We start from the raw sequence: 10,924 nt of genomic DNA, 5'->3' as shown, positions 1-10,924 counted from the left end.
TCTGATTTGAGTCTCCGCAGGAACTGTAGAATAATAGGAGTTGGAGGAAAGGCGTAGGCTTTGTTGAACCACCATCGATCCGTCAGAGCATCCACTCCGTAGGCCTGAGGATCCCGAAACCTGGAATAGTATCTTGCCAGTTTCTTGTTGCAAGGGGAGGAAAATAGGTCGACCTCTGGGACGAACCACAATGTTAGAATCCACCTGAAAACTTCTACGTGAAGGGACCATTCGTTGTTGTCCAGACTGACTCGAGACAGAAAGTCCGCCTGGACATTCTGTGTTCCTGGAACATAAGTTGCTGTAATGTTGACCAGGTTCTTCTGAGCCCAAGACATGATTGGCTCTACCTCCTGAAGAAGGGAGAGACTCCGAGTACCTCCTTGTCTCCTTATATATGCCACTGCTGTTGTGTTGTCTAGTCTGAGTAGGACCGAGGTTCCTGAGACCAGATGACGAAAGGCCAGGAGTGCCTGAAAGGCTGCCCTCAATTCTAGAATATTCGACACCGTCCCCCTGGAAGGGAAGTCCCAGGTGCCTTGTGCTACTTCCGACAAACAGTGGGCGCCCCAGCCCCTGTTGCTGGCATCCGAAGTTATTGTTATCCACGAGATGGGGAGAATGGAATGACAATTGAATAGGTTCACCTTCTGAAGCCACCAGGGCAGAGAGATTCTCATTGAAGATGTGATCCGGATAGGTTGAGTCTTGTCGCCTAGCCATTGGTGAAGAAAACCTTTTTGAAACGGTCTCATCTTCCATTGGGCCCACTTCACCATCGGAATCGTTGCCACCATGGTGCCAATAATTCTCAAGCACTGAAGAGCCGGAAGATGGGAGGCTGAGAGGGCCGGACGGATTCTGTCCCGAATTACCACTACTTTCTCCTCGGGTAATGAGATGGTACCCCTCACTGTGTTGAAGAGTGCGCCTAGGAATACCAGAGACTGGGAAGGAATTAACTGACTCTTTTCTAGATTCAGGATCCAACCGAATTCTTGAAGAGTGGAGATGACCTGCTCCTTGTGCACTAACAGACGGTCTCTGTCCTGGGCTAGCAGCAGAAGATCGTCTAAATAGTGGTGAAGACGAATTCCCTTGGTTCTCAATAGAGCCACTACGGCCAACAACACTCGGGGGGATGTTGAAAGTCCGAACGGGAGACAAACGAACTGGAGATGTAGTTTTCCTACTGAAAATCGCAGAAACTGCTGAAAATCTTCTGCCACAGGGACATGAAAGTACGCGTCCTTTAGATCTATTGAAATCATCCAGTCGCCTGACTGGACTGACTGTTGTATTGTCGACAAGGTTTCCATCTTGAACCTTTCCTTTCTGATAAAATGATTCAGATGTGTAAGGTCTATGACTGGTCTCCAAGAACCGTTTTTCTTTTGGACCATAAAAAGAGGAGAATAAATTCCTCTCCCTCGTTGATCGTCTGGCACGGGTACGGCAGCGCCTTGAGCCAATAAAGATTTCACGTAGGCCAACAAGATCTGCCTTTTTTCTTCTGAGGCTGGAAGGGAGGTGGGAACAAACTTTAGTCTTGGGGACCTGCTGAAGGTCCAAGAATGGCCTGAAGAGACCGTTCTGACGGTCCAGAAGTCCTTGATTGAGGCCGCCCAGACATGCCGAAAATGTAGAAGACGAGCCCCCACCTGGCCTATCTGAGCGGGCCCAATCTCAAAAAGATTTGGTTGGTTCCCTCTCTCCTGTCGCACTGCTCTTGGCAGATTTCTTGAAGGATGACTGCCTTGATTTCCATGATCTAGAATATTCCCGACCCGGTCTATAGCTACGGGCCTCCCTGGCTTGCTCCTGATACTGTTTTTTAGGAAAAAATCTCTTCTGGCTTTTTAGACGTCTGTCCTGAGGAAGAAACCCCGATTTACCACCAGTGGCCCGGGATATGGCGCTATCCAATTTATTCCCAAAAGGGAAGAACCTTCAAAAGGGATACGGCACCACACCTGTTTTGAAGCTGGATCAGCCAGCCAGGGACGGAGCTATAGGGCCCGCTTTGCGGTTACAGCCGAAAGCATAACCCGGGACACTAGGCGGATGATGTCAATCGAAGCCTCCCCCAGAAAAGCCGAAGCAAGCCGTAACTCCTGAATAGGAGAACTTTTAGCGACTTCCTCCGAAATGTTTCTGAGGGTATCATCCACACCGTCCGTCCAGACTTCCATGGCTTTGGACATTGCCGCTAAAGCCAATGCTGGCTTGCATGCCATACCGGCAGTGAGGTAGACTCTCTTTAAATCGGAATCAATCCGTCTATCTAAAGCATCCTTAAATGAAACTGTATCCTCCAAAGGAAGGGTCACGTGTTTTACTAGTCTCATCACCGCTGCATCCACAAGAGGAGCCGATTCCAGATGCTTGACCTCATCCTCCTTAAAGGGATATAACCTTAGGACTTTTGAGAGCATACTATTCTTTTTCTCCACTTTACTCCATTCATCCGTGATGACCTCACCAAGTTCAGACAGAAATGGAAAGTTAAGACGCTCCCTTTTAAGTTGCTTAAAATACTTCCTTTGCTTGGAAGGATTAGCCACCTCATCTTCCCAGTTCACAGCCTCTCTGATGGCCTTCACCAAGGGGGAAAGTAAAGCAAAATCAAAACCCACACAGGGACTATCTTCCTCAGATTCACTGTCTGAAGCAGCAGCTGAATGATGGCTGGTTAAAGAGGATTCCCAGAGCTCTTAAGCATGCGACTCCCTGACTGGTGACTGAGGTGACTCTGATTGAGGCACAGGGGTCTGATTGGCCCTGATCCCCTTGAGGGACTCCTTCACCACTTTTTCCACAAGGGATCTTAGTTGCTGGTCCGTACCCCCTCTCTCACTAGAGGCTTTGGAAAAGCAGAGGTCACACAGGGATTTTCCAATGGGAACTTGTGATCTGCATCCCCAGCAAGAGTTGATAACTGAGTGGCTGGAATGAGCCCTGGAGGAGCGAGATCGATCCTCGCTACGGCGCCCAGATCTAGAGGGTGAGCCGTGATGCTTAGACTTGGAATATGAGTGCCGGTGGTAAGATTTAGAAGAATCGCTTCCTCTGTGCGTTGAGCTGCGTTGCTGTTCTGATCTAGATGGGCTAAGACAGAGATAGAAGAGACATACAGATAAGGAAAGATAACAGACTGACTAATACCGGACCCCTCCCCCCCCCCTTACTTCCCCCCCAGACAGTACCTATTATGAGAGGGCTGGCCACATACAGGCGGAGGTGAATCCGTATCTCTAAGGGTCTCCATAACTGCTGCAAAGACATATAAGTAAGGCTGAGGATGCTATAAACACACACACATGCCCACCCCCATCTTCCCAGAAGGCCACCTACCTCCACAGCAGAGAACCTGGACAAGGGGAAGTCACGAAATAACCTGCAAGCATTCCCAAGGCTTGCAGGCTATATCCTATGTTTAAATAAGGCGCCTTAATGACGTCATCACCGCGTCCCGTGCGCCGCTACCGCGCATGCGCGAATAGCGTCACTTTGCCGCTATCGCGCATGCGCGAACCAAGCCTCGATCCTGAGTCGTACTCGCGCATGCGCAGAACGAACGTATTAACGAAAACCAGGAAGTGAGCGACGGCTGGAACGCAGGCTAATCCGACCGCAATGTCTAAACCCATATACCTATACACAGGAAAAAACGAACAGAAAAGAAGGGAAGAAGGCAAAGAACAAACACAAACTGCTGCCATGAAAAAAGAGGAACAATCTTACCGCTCCCACACGAACGTCTCCAGGCCGAAGGTAAGCACAATACATACCGGACTTCTTAGGGCACAATAGGTCACCTGCTATTTAGCTGGGCTATCCGACCAAATGCGCAGCCTGCCTGCCAGTGGCTAGGCTCCTGGCTTTCCTCCAGCGCTTATATCCAACTGCCCACTCCATACCCCGCTAGTAGCTAGGGCTTAACGGAGATATGCGACAACTTCGTCCACAGTCGCTTTTCGGCCAAACCAACAACGGAACCGTGTGGGAGCAATCTTCAGGTAGAAAGACCATACGTCTGGTCCTACGGAGGAGGACAAAAAAAGAACACGGCCATGGGCAGGGAGCAAAGATTTATGGGAGTAGTGTCCTATAGGGTAGTGGAGGCGGGACTTAACCCACACGTTGCTGCCATGGAGTCTGTCAGGAAAACATTTTTTCCCCTGTGTGAGATCTCTGATGTCTGACAAGTTCTGATTTTAGTACAAATCATTTTCCACACTCAGAACAGAAATATGGCTCCTCTCCCGTGTGCAACCTCTGATGGTTGTAAAGACCAGATTTATATGAAAAACATTTTCTGCACTCAGGGCAGGAAAACGGCTTCTCCCCCGTGTGACATCTCTGATGTAGAACAAGTTTGTATTTGTGTACAAAGCGTTTCCCACACTTAAGACAGGAATGTGGCTTTTCATCTGTGTGAGATCTTTATGAACATAAATATTAGATTTAGAATGCAAACATTTCCCGCACTCATTACAGGAAAAGTTCTTCTCTGTTGGAAGGACGGCCCCGTCCCTCACAGTCTGAGGTTCCTCAGGATAAGAGGAATACGATGGTCCATCTACACTGTGTGGTGCCGGATGGACATTTGAGGTAGTCGGGTTTTCTCCTGGACTATACTGTGTGATGTCCTCATCTTCTACTTTACAGTCTGGAGACAAAGTGAGACAATCCTCTGAGGTTTTCCTCATCTCCCGTCCATCTACTAAAATACAAATACAAAGATTATTACTAGACATGAGCTGATTGGTTCCCCTAAACCAGGACTCCGTACGCATCCAAGACATTAGTCCACATTTATTTCTTTATTCATGGACCTTAGTCAGAGAGTGAGGAAACAACGAGAACTGTCTTTTATAGGAGTGACAGTGATGAGGGGATTATAGAACCAAGATGAAGACTGGACTGATCCTGAAGACCACCATCATTGGGTTATTGACTCCTCCCTCATTATCACTTTCTTTTAATGTTTCCACATTTATAATTGACATATAAAAATCTGTGTTTCAAATATCAGATATAAAATATATTATTATGTTTATATGTATATAGTAGTGGGTAGAGAGCAGAAGTCAGGTCTATGTAAAATACAACATATTATGTAAGTTACAACATTTAGGAGGATATAGTATCAGAATTACAGTATGTAATGTACAACAGAGTATATAGTGCATTGGTTAGGGCTACATAACATGCAATGTAAATTATACAGTGTAAGGGTCAGGACTCATAATATTGGTATTCAGTAATCAGTGGAAGATTAAATGTTTACATGAGACAAGTTGCAGAGGTCCCACACCGCTGCCTCCCATCTCCTGAGACTGCACTCAGTGACTTGGGTCTGAGACTATACAGACATATCCCTCCACCCGGCACAGCCAGCAGACAACAGAGCAAGTAAGATGTGTTAGGAACCTCGTGCTATGAATGTATACATGCTAAATTAAATAGTGTTTGAGCTGCTCCCCTAAAAAGTGCATATGCTGACTTTAAGACCTCATTCCTATGGACGTTTTTACAGCCGCTTTTAGGAGCGATTTTCACAGATTAAAAATGCCTCTCCGTGTTAGCTTATGGCCTCATGCCCACCAGGGTGTTTAGGAGCGGTAAGTGGCATAGGCGTTTTTAAGCTCCAATAAAAACCCAGGACCAGTGCGTTCTGAGGCTCGAGCGCTAGAACTGTAAAAACGCCAGACGTCGGTAAAAGGTGTTAAACATGATTTAACCACTTCAATACAGGGCACTTAAACACCTTCCTGCCCAGACCAATTTTGAGCTTTCAGCGCTGTCGCACTTTGAATGACAATTGCGCGGTCATGCTACACTGTACCCAAATGAAATTTTTATCATTTTTTTCCCACAAATAGAGCTTTCTTTTGGTGGTATTTGATCACCTCTACGGTTTTTATTTTTTGCGCTACAAATAAAAAAATACCGAAAATTTTGAAAAAAAAAATTGTTTTTTTTGTTTCAGTTTCAAAACTTTGTAAATAAGTACGTTTTCTCCTTCACTGATGGGCACTGATAAGGCGGCACTGATGGGCACCAATGAAGTGGCACTGATAGGCGACACGGATGGGCGACACGGACGGACACTGATAGGTGGCACAAATTGGCACTGATAGCTGGAACGGATGGGCGGCACGGATGGGCGGCACGGATGGGCGGCACGGATGGGCACGGATAGGCGGCACAGGTGGGCATGGATAGGCGGCACAGGTGGGCACTCAGGCGGCACAGGTGGGCACTCAGGCGGCACAGGTGGGCACTCATAGGCGGCACAGGTGGGCACTCATAGGCGGCATCAGTGTTATACTATAGTAATGGATGCCAATCAGTGCCAAACAATAATGCATGCCAATCAGTGATGCCCATTGTGGGCACTGATTGGCATCCATTATGGGCAATGATTGGCACCCATTGTGCTGACTGGCATCCCTGGTGGTCTAGGGAGGATTATGACCTTTATTACCTTTTCCCTGGTGGTCTGGTGGCGTCCCTGGTGGTCCAGTGTGGGCATCCTCGGGGGGGCTGTGCTGATAATCAATCAGCACAGACCCCCCCTGTCAGAGGAGCAGCCGATCGGCTCTCCTCTACTCTCCCCCTACTTAAAGGGGGCTTCCAGATTCCGATAAGTCCCCGTCCGCAGACGCCGACAACCACCGGGCAAGGGTTGTCAGGAAGAGGCCCTTATCTTCATCAACATGGGGACAAGGTGCTTTGGGGGGCACCAAAACACCCCCCTCATGTTGAAGGCATGTGGCCTGGTATGGTCCAGGAGGGGGGGCGCTCGCTCACCCCCCCCTTTCCTGACCTGCCGGGCTGCGTGCTCGGATAAGGGTCTGGTATGGATCCTGGGGGGGAACCTCACACAAAATTTTGCCAGGGTTCCCCTTCAAGATTCTCAGCATACCGCAAGTCAGATCTTCTTGATCTGACTTCTGGTGCGACTTCTATTCAAATAAATGGGCTCTCATAGGGAAGCATTGATTTTGAATAGAGACAAAGAAACGCCGGATGAGGCTTAACGCTGTGTATACAGCATTAAGCCTCGTTAACCACTTGCCGCCCGCCCTATAGGCAATTGATGGCTGCAAAGTGGTTTCATAATCCTGACCGGACGTCATATGACGTGATCAGGATTATGAGCCGCGACGATCGTTGTTGCGGGGTGTCAGTCTGACACCCGGCAACTACGACCTTGGTAAAGAGTCTCCGACGGAGACTCTTTACCACGTGATCAGCCGTGTCCAATCACGGCTGATCACAGTGTAAATGGGAAGAGCCGGTGATCGGCTTTCCCTCACTCGCGTCTGTCAGACGCGAGTAGAGGAGAGCCGATCGGCTGCTCCTCTGACGGGGGGTCTGTGCTGATCGATTATCAGCACAGCCCCCCTGAGGATGCCCACACTGGACCACCAGGGACGCCACCAGACCACCAGGGAAAAGGTAATCCTCCCTAGACCACCAGGGATGCCAGTCAGCACAATGGGTGCCAATCAGTGCCCATAATGGATGCCAATCAGTGCCCACAATGGGCATCACTGATTGGCATGCATTATTGTTTGGCACTGATTGGCATCCATTACTATAGTATAACACCTGTGCCGTCCTATGAGTGCCCACCTGTGCCGCCTATGAGTGCCCACCTGTGCCGCCTATGAGTGCCCACCTGTGCCGCCTATCAGTGCCCACCTGTGCCGCCTATCAGTGCCCACCTGTGCCACCTATCCATGCCCATCTGTGCCGCCTATCCACGCCCATCCGTGTCGCCCATCCGTGTTGCCCATCAGTGCCGCCTATCAGTGCCACTTCATTGGTGCCACATTGGTGCCCATCAGTGCCGCCTTATCAGTGCCCATCAGTGTAGCCCCATCAGTGCCCATCAGTGAAGGAGAAAACGTACTTATTTACAAAGTTTTGAAACTGAAACAAAAAAAAAACATTTTTTTTTCAAAATTTTCGGTATTTTTTTATTTGTAGCGCAAAAAATAAAAACCGTAGAGATGATCAAATACCACCAAAAGAAAGATCTATTTGTGGGGAAAAAATGATAAAAATTTCATTTGGGTACAGTGTAGCATGACCGCGCAATTGTCATTCAAAGTGCATCAGTGCTCAAAGCTCAAAATTGGTCTGGGCAGGAAGGTGTTTAAGTACCCGGTATTGAAGTGGTTAAAGGTTTCCAGCTACAGCTCCAGTGGCAGATGAGCAAACCCACAGATATATACAAAAACAGCCTGTTGCGACCTTCTTTTTTAAGTAAAGAGGTCATGTCCATTTGGGGAGTAGGCAATTCCCTCACATTCTATCGGGTGATATTCACAGAGAGCTATCCCGGAAGTGGGTGCAGTTACCTGGATTATCCAGGTAACTGCACCCCCCCGAAAGGTGCCGATTGTGGCACCGGAGGGGGGGAGGGTTCCGATGAGAGGAAGGTCCACTTTAGGGTGGACCTCCGCTTTAATGTACTTTGATTACCAGTTCATATTAGTTTGACATTATTACCTTGTAGTTTTTTGTTCTCTAGCGCCCCCTACCACCTATCTCCCCAACAGAGCAAGTAATCCTGGGAGAATTGTTCTGTCAGAGATCTTACTAGACCTGGGCATGGGGCAAAAGACCCAAGGAACATTCCCTAGGATCCTATGGCCAGCAAAACACCTAAAGTGAAAATCAGCATTTTGCTGCCAGCTTAACCCCAGAATCTCCATTAATCCAGTCTAGATACATAAATTGTCTACAGCACAGAGAAGGAAGATTATCCGAGAGAAATACAAGAATACAGGACGAGGAACACAGCTCAGGAAAGTGACCAGGGGATTACAGGCTGATATAACCCAGCCCCCGCCCTACTCTGGACCAATCAGTGAGCAGTATGGGTGGAGGAATGTATTTAGTGTTAATGACCCACCTGTGCTGATCTCTGTAGGAGTGTCCTCCTCTATAAATGTCCCCGTTATTCCATCCTCCTCCATAGACTGCTGATCATCCCTCACATACCTCTCTTCTTCTTCTGCTTTAACCTCAAATTCTATATCGATTGGATCTCCTCTCTAAACCATGAGAGAAAATAACATCTGTAAGACATAAGCTTTAATCTTGTAACATTCCAAAAAAATTCCACACATCATCTCCACTAGTCTATGTTCTAGATACTCCATCCCACCAATCTTGTAACAGTGGGGGATGGTGTGAACTTCCTGTGTGGAATCCCGGGAATACAGAGGACGGGGACATCTCTCTGGTGGGTTCCTGGTATTAGGTGGCTCCATCATATCCTTGTGTCCTTCTGAAAACTCCTCCATCACTCCATACTCCTCATCCTCCTCTTTATACTCTTCTTTAACAACATTATTATCATCCCTGAGGTTTCCACTCTGAAAGATATAAAACAATTATTGTAACAAACATGCTGTGTATAACTCATAACTACCTGTAATTGTCAATCATCTACCTGATGATGGTGGGGGATGGTGTGATCTTCCTGTGTGGAATCCCGGGAATACAGAGGACGGGGACATCTCTCTGGTGGGTTCCCATTACTGGATCCATCTGTAGGAAACACACACACTGACTGAATACATTGTTTCTATGTGTTTATCAGATGATGGGGGATCTAGGTGGAGCCTCCGTACTGCTCTCTCCTTTACAATAAAGTCTCCTCTTACCCGGTGATGTGAGGGGCGGCTGATTGTCCATCATGACGTCCTTGTAGAGATCCTTGTGTCCTTCTAAATACTCCCACTCCTCCATGGAGAAATAGACAGTGACATCCTGACACCTTATAGGAACCTGACACACACAATGATACAGTCACCATCCAGACACATCCCTTTTCTGTTACTGGATAATGTCCCAGAATTCCCAGCACCGCTCACCTCTCCTGTCAGAAGCTCCATCATCTTCTTGGTGCAGGGCTGGACTGGGACAGAAATTTGGCCCTGGAATTCATCCAGACCGGCCCACTTACATTTTGAGTGTCCCATCAGCACCCACATACATCAGAGTGTCCCATCACCAGCCCCCTTACAACAGAGTGTCCGATCAGCACCCCTTACATCAGAGTGTCCCATTACCAGCCCCCTTACATCAGAGTGTCCCATTACCAGCTTCCTTACATCAGAGTGTCCCATTACCAGCTTCCTTACATCAGAGTGTCCCATTACCAGCCTCCTTACATCAGAGTGCCCATTACCAGCCTCCTTACATCAGAGTGTCCCATGAGCAGCCCCCTTACATCAGGGTGTCTCATGAGCAGTCCCTTTACATCAGAGTGTCCCATGAGCAGCCCTCTTACATCAGAGTGTCCCATCAGCACCCCCTTACATCAGAGTATCCCATTAGCACCCCCTTACATCAGAGTGTCCCATCACCAGCCCTTTTTACATCAGAGTGGCCCACTGAGCCATCGGCCCACCGGGAAACTCCCGGTAGTCCCGATGGCCAGTACATGCCTGTCTTGGTGACTTCTAGAATCTTCTCCATGTTGTGTCTCTCAGGTTTTAGGGAGTCACATGGAGGCACTGTGATGGTCATATGATCACCTGACTTCAGAAGAGGAAGTCTCTGTATTGAGGAACCAATAGAAATATCATGTTAGAATCCTCCTCACCTCTCCGGTCAGGTCTGTGTTTTATCAATAGAGATAAGAGTGATGTCATGTGACCTCCCAGAATCCTCCTCACCTCTCTGGTCAGGTCTGTGTTTTATTAGTAGAGATAAGAGTGATGTCATGTGACCTCCCAGAATCCTCCTCACCTCTCCGGTCAGGTCTGTGTTTTATTACTAGAGATAAGAGTGATGTCATGTGACCTCCCAGAATCCTCCTCACCTCTCAAGGTCAGGTCTGTGTTTTATTAATAGAGATAAAATTGATGTCATGTGACCTCCCAGAATCCAC

At 48.0% G+C, this 10,924-nt stretch overlaps 1 protein-coding gene across 1 annotated transcript; it reads right to left on the bottom strand.

The window, feature by feature from the left end:
• Positions 1-4,202: 4,202 nt before the first annotated feature.
• Positions 4,203-9,941, bottom strand: LOC143989490 (uncharacterized). The gene is made up of 6 exons (XM_077489631.1): positions 9,903-9,941; positions 9,693-9,816; positions 9,479-9,576; positions 9,191-9,401; positions 8,936-9,073; positions 4,203-4,726 (listed from the first exon to the last, which is right to left on the bottom strand). Exons 1-6 carry the CDS (start codon positions 9,924-9,926, stop codon positions 4,218-4,220), a joined length of 1,104 nt encoding a protein of 367 aa, XP_077345757.1. The 5' UTR covers positions 9,927-9,941; the 3' UTR covers positions 4,203-4,217.
• Between the last annotated feature and the right edge of the window lie 983 nt (positions 9,942-10,924).

Source organism: Lithobates pipiens, unplaced genomic scaffold (genome assembly GCF_037356315.1).
Source record: "Lithobates pipiens isolate NorthernLeopardFrog02 unplaced genomic scaffold, aLitPip1_a1.2 Scaffold_18, whole genome shotgun sequence".
Classification (NCBI taxonomy): Eukaryota; Metazoa; Chordata; class Amphibia; order Anura; family Ranidae; genus Lithobates; species Lithobates pipiens.
Note: the sequence above shows the minus strand (reverse complement) of the source record. Positions and strands in the feature narration are given on the sequence as shown.